At 38.4% G+C, this 5,692-nt stretch overlaps 1 protein-coding gene across 1 annotated transcript in view; it reads right to left on the bottom strand.

The window, feature by feature from the left end:
- Positions 1–4,605, bottom strand: part of LOC107041242 — a 23,500-nt gene extending 18,895 nt beyond the window's left edge. Inside the window, exons 1-3 of the mRNA XM_015261696.1 lie at positions 4,440–4,605; positions 3,102–3,183; positions 2,467–2,587 (exon numbers count right to left, since the gene is read on the bottom strand). Of these exons, the coding sequence (XP_015117182.1) occupies positions 2,467–2,587; positions 3,102–3,183; positions 4,440–4,605 (369 nt within the window). The remainder of the gene's footprint in view (positions 1–2,466; positions 2,588–3,101; positions 3,184–4,439) is intronic.
- Between the last annotated feature and the right edge of the window lie 1,087 nt (positions 4,606–5,692).

Raw genomic sequence — 5,692 nt, 5'->3', positions numbered from 1 at the left:
CCCACCGGCCCAACCCATTTTCCTTTAATTGGTTTCATTAAATTCCGCGATGAAACTGACCTTCAAATCATTCACAAACTAAAAAAAAAATTGGAGCCTCAACGTCCCGTTTTGCAACATTTTTGGGGAAAAAATCAAAGTCTTGAGCGGATTAAGATTTCTCAATAGGGGAGGAACACTTTTGAGTGTTTTTTAAATGTTAATGAGGGGTTGACATTTTGATAAAGTTTAATAATTTCTTTTCAATACAAAGAACAACTCTTTCCCTTTGTGACGAGAGTAAACTGAGCGCAATTGATAAATTTAAAAAAAGTCGAAACTGTCCATTTTACCCCACCCTCCCCTAATTCAGTAGAGAATTGGTAAAATGGTACAAGTCAATTTTGACTGTTGACCAGTTTTCGATGAATATTTCGGGATCTAAGGGAGATAGTGAAATTTTTGTTATAACCTTTTTTGTAGAGACGATTGAGAGCTACAACAAATGTGATAATGATAATTTCTCTATCTCCCTTAGATTCGGGAATATTCCCCAAAAACTCAACTGGGGGATAAGTCGACTTGAACGGTTTTACCACTTCGCCACTGAATTCATCTCCCTTAGATTGGAGAATTCCCACTTCGGTGTATTCTGTGATCAATAAAATGTACCGAGGGGAGAGCACCCCTCGGGCAAAGGGCAATTGTGATCCTCCCTCTCTCAAGTGAGCAAGCGCATGCGTTCTAATAATAAATATCGGTGCACGCAAGCGCTGAGTGATATCGGGAGAAGGGCCCACGCGGATGCACGGCGACGCGCAACAATCCTTATACTTCGGGATATCGTAGCATGACCTTGGAACACGTGATAGCGAATTGCATGTGGATATGCGGTTTGGAGGATCGGAGGGAGTGGGAAATTGTGAACGATAGTCACGCGTTGGGAATAATCAGTTCTGAAGAAAAATTATGCATCACGCACCAAGAAATTTGATAGAAAAATGGTTTCCTCGGGGTTTCTGTTTAGTTTCTAGTGGAACTCTGCAAGAATTCTCTTGAATTTTAGTAGAATTCTCTTGAACAATTATAGTTTTTATGGGAGGAATTTTTATAGGAGATTGTGAAACTAACGAGTCATTTTGTGGAAAAAAAGGTAATAGATTTTTATGTTTCTGCTAGGGGGCTACGCCCCCTACTCGCTTCGCTCGCCCCCCCCCCATATGAGCCCCATGATCCTTATTTGGACCCTTATTCTGACGCTTGTGACCCTTTGTTTCCAACCCTTCCTTCTTGACCCTTAATTTTGGAGACTTTATTTTGAGTACCAAATTTTCATCACCAGAAGTCCATTTGGATTGTTGATAATATAGAGAGAGCCCCATATGACGCCCATGACCCTTATTTTGACCCCCCATGACCCTTCATCTGACCCTCGCGACCCTCATTCTGACCCTGATTATAACCTTCGTCACCCTTATTTAGAGCCTTAATTTTGAAGTCTTAATTTCGAGTATCAAGTTTTCATCATCAGAATTTGATTTGGATTTTTATAATATACTAGGGGGCTCGACCCTTATTTTGACCTCCCCATGACCTTTCATTTGACCATCATAACCCTTATTCTGGTAACGCTCGAAACCCTAATTCTAACGCTCATTACAAACCTCCTGACCTTTATTTTGACCCTTGTAACCTTGGACCTTAACCCCTTAGCCCTCGTAACCCTTGACCTTGGAGTAATAAATTTTCATCACCAGAAGTCGATTTGGATTGTTGATAATACAGAGAGCCCCATATGACGCCCATGACCCTTATTTTGACCCCCCATGACCCTTCATCTGACCCTCGCGACCCTCATTCTGACCCTGATTATAACCTTCGTCACCCTTATTTAGAGCCTTAATTTTGAAGTTTTAATTTCGAGTATCAAGTTTTGATCGTCAGAAGTTGATTTGGATTTTTATAATATACTAGGGGGCTCGACCCTTATTTGGACCTCCCCATGACCTTTCATTTGACCATCATAACCCTTATTCTGGTAACGCTCGAAACCCTAATTCTAACGCTCATTACAAACCTCCTGACCCTTATTTTGACCCTTGTAACCTTGGACCTTAACCCCTTAGCCCTCGTAACCCTTGACCTTAGTCACTGACCGTTCATTTTCGAGTACCAAATTTTCATCACCAAGTCGATTTGGATTTTTATAATATACTAGAGGGATACGTCCCCTGTTTGCTCCTGACCCTTCTGTTAACCCCCATGACCCTCATTCTGACCCTTATTTTGACTCCCACGACTTTTTATCTTAACCTCGTAACCCTTACTTTGGCCCTGGATTTGATTGGCAGAATTATATTTTTTCTCAGTGCAAACTGATCCAAAAATACAAAAGACATTTCACGCGGAATACAAAAATTTTCGGCAGAAATTTTTTCTACCAGTAAATTTCCATAATATCATTGTAATAACTGCTTTGTAGCTTACCTGATTGTCTTGATTTTCAAGTGAATCCCGCCAGGTGATCAATTTTGCTGTTAATTCATCGGTGTCGAGAGCTTCTGGTCCATTATCGAGAAGCATTGAACGAGGGTGGAAAATGAAGCAACTGAAAAAAGCAGGAGAGTCACTATGAGACTTGATGAATGAATAATTTAGTTTTTCATCTCGACGCGCATGTCCTATTGCTCAAAAAAAAATAAGAATTGTAACTTTTCTTGAGGAAATTTCAGCGTTTTTTTGTTAATTTTTTTATCAATTTTTTTTCGAGGCAAATTATTCCCTGAAGGAGATACCTTTCTAAAGGGCTGAAGAATCTATGAAATCTATAAAAACCTGAATATATTTTCAAGCGCGGTAAGTCGCACGCATGAAGAGCTTCAGTAGAAAATCCTCACAACTAATGTTTCCGCTTGGAAAATCGATTGTATAATTCTATTATTCTCTGTCAATTTCTATCGGAACGGTGTTGAAATTCTCAGCGAGTTTTCTCTTGAAAGGCAAATTCTCAAGAGAAAAGAATAAATGATTTGAAATAGGATAAGAGTATTATGGGTTTAACCAGAGACGTTAATGTGGAATTCAGATTTGGTGCGATTATTTAGATTGTTTCAGTTGCTTACTTTCTATCGTTGAGCGCCGGCTGTCCACTCCCAAATAGTCGACTCCTGTCACAACGTATCACATGATCACTCAATAATTCGTCTAAAAATAAACGTAAAATGAAGGTTAAGCAAGAACTTCACACCGGTGTCTTGGTGTTATGGCATGCAGAAAGATGTGGCATGCACAAAATTTGCAAACGAACATTTTGTCGGTGGCGCAAGCAAAAAGTTACGATTCAAGTAGCTTCAGGCTTGATTCAAGGATTCAAGTATATTCTACTTGCTTCAAGTAGGTTGACTATAACTAAATCAATCTGAATTTCGGGCTTAATGTGAGTAGAAAATGGAATTATTTATTGAGAAGAAAGGTCTCAAGTCGTCGACTACTTGATTCAAGTCGAAATGGTACTTGATTCAGCCCGACAAATACTTGATTCAAGTCGAAATGATACTTGATTCAAGTAGGAAACACTTGATTTCAAGAATTTAAATTCCGGTGATATAAGTACACTGTAAAAACTACTCTTTCATCACGGTCAGGCATCCCTCCGACTTGAATCAAGTATAATGTATACTTGAGTCAAGTATACGTTCTGCTTGATTCAAGTAGAAATCAATAAATTGATCCATGTCTAAAAATCGACCAGTTTCAAGTAGTACACAACGACTTTGTTCGAGTCACAATATAATTGATCCAACCCGCAAATACTTGATTCAAGTCGAAATGGTATCTGCTTCAAGTAGGAAACACACTTCATTTTAAGAATCTAGATTCCAGTGATACAAGTGGACTATAAAAACTTTTCTTTCATCACTGTCAAGTATCCCTCCGACTTGAATCAAGTATACATTCTACTTGTTTCAAGCAGGTTGACCATCCCTGAGTCAATCTGAATTATTTATTGAAGAAGAAAGATTTTAAATCATCATCTACTTGATTCAAGTAGAAATCAACGAATAGATCCATCTCTGAAAATCTACCTGTTTCAGGGAGTACGTAACGACTTCATTCAACTCAGAAAATACTTGATTCAAGTCGGAGACATACTTGATTTCAAGAATTCAAGTCTTAGTGATAAAAGTATACTAAAAAAATACTCTTCCATAAGGGTCAACTATTCCTCCGACTTGAGGCAAATATCAATTCGACTTGACTCAAGTCAAATTGATATTAGATTCCGCGACTTGACTTAAGTCGCAGAATCTACTTGAATCAACTCGGATCCGATCTGAATCCCATGGTCGTGGGATTAACTCGACATGATTCACTTCTCCTCACATCGAGTTGGATTCGTCGACTTGATTCGTGCTTTTTTTTCGAGTGAGACTTGAATGTGGATCAAACAAATAACTCACCATTCCCGTGATTCTTATACAACTGCGGCACATTGTGATTGATGTCTGTTGGATCGAGGTTATCGAATAGATCGGCTGAAAGTTGCTGTTGAAGGAGAATAGTTTCATGTGTCAGTTCACGTACTTGTACGAGGAGAGCTTCATAGCTTGACACTGGTAGCGTCATAGTTGTTTTTTAAAAAAAATTCCACCCCCCTGCGTCGACGAAAACGTCGAATATCCATTCGAAACGATTGTGGCTATACTAAAACAGAAAAAAAAATTTCTGTAGTTTCGATTTAAGCATCTGTGCTTCGAACAAGGTGAAGTAATAATTGTAATTTCGATTATTAATCTGTAAAACACTGAGTCTCGACGTGTTGAAAAAATGATCTATAGGCTAACGATCACTCTAATCAGTGCAGTATCAGTAATAATTGCTGACGGATTCCTGAGAATCAGTGCCATATCCCTGAATTGAATTTTTTTTTTCATCTGCCGTCAGGAAATTGAGTGTCGAAAAAATACTGGGCCCAAGATGAAAGTAAAAGAGTACAACATTATTCTTCTGGCCCTTCATGTGAGATGCGAATCATGTTCATGTAGTAGTCACACATTGTGCGACTACTACCTACCATCGATCCGGCGCGTGCTGCAACTACCTCTTATGTATAAAATTCTGTGGGGCGCCTTTACCGTGGTCTAGTACATACGCGGCACACTCAACGACGAAAGAATCGTGCCGGAGGGCGTCAGTACATCCACGAGAGAGGCTCTTCAGCACGAACAAAATCTCTCTCCACCTCCATATACGTAATGATACTTGAGATGAAAAACGTAAAAATCAATGTCACAAGGGAAAATATCCATTTCCAGAAACATGAGATGCATTAAATATTTGGACTAATGGATGTGAGGAAATAAATGTATATTGTGTGGGTGACGACTTGTGAGAAAGAATCAATTGAATTTTTAATTTCACGGAGAATTTGATGGCACTCTAAATTTTTGGCTGATAGGAAGACAATATTATTGTTCACGCTCGGAAAAACTTGACAAAAAAATCTAGCGAATTCGATAAAAAGTTGAATTGAATTTTTGCTGAACTTGTTTTGACAATTCAATTAGTTTTTGGTTTAACTGCGCGTTTTCTGATAAAAAATCGCCAAAGAAACTATTTTATAGAGAAAAAATCTGCAGAATTTTCTCTTTCAAAGAGACCTCATTATTCGAATTTTTATTTTTTTTGTTGATATTTAATATGAATGTAAATT

This window comes from Diachasma alloeum, unplaced genomic scaffold, assembly GCF_001412515.2.
Source record: "Diachasma alloeum isolate Michigan unplaced genomic scaffold, Dall2.0 Dall_scaffold_00359, whole genome shotgun sequence".
NCBI classification, from domain to species: Eukaryota; Metazoa; Arthropoda; class Insecta; order Hymenoptera; family Braconidae; genus Diachasma; species Diachasma alloeum.
Note: the sequence above shows the minus strand (reverse complement) of the source record. Positions and strands in the feature narration are given on the sequence as shown.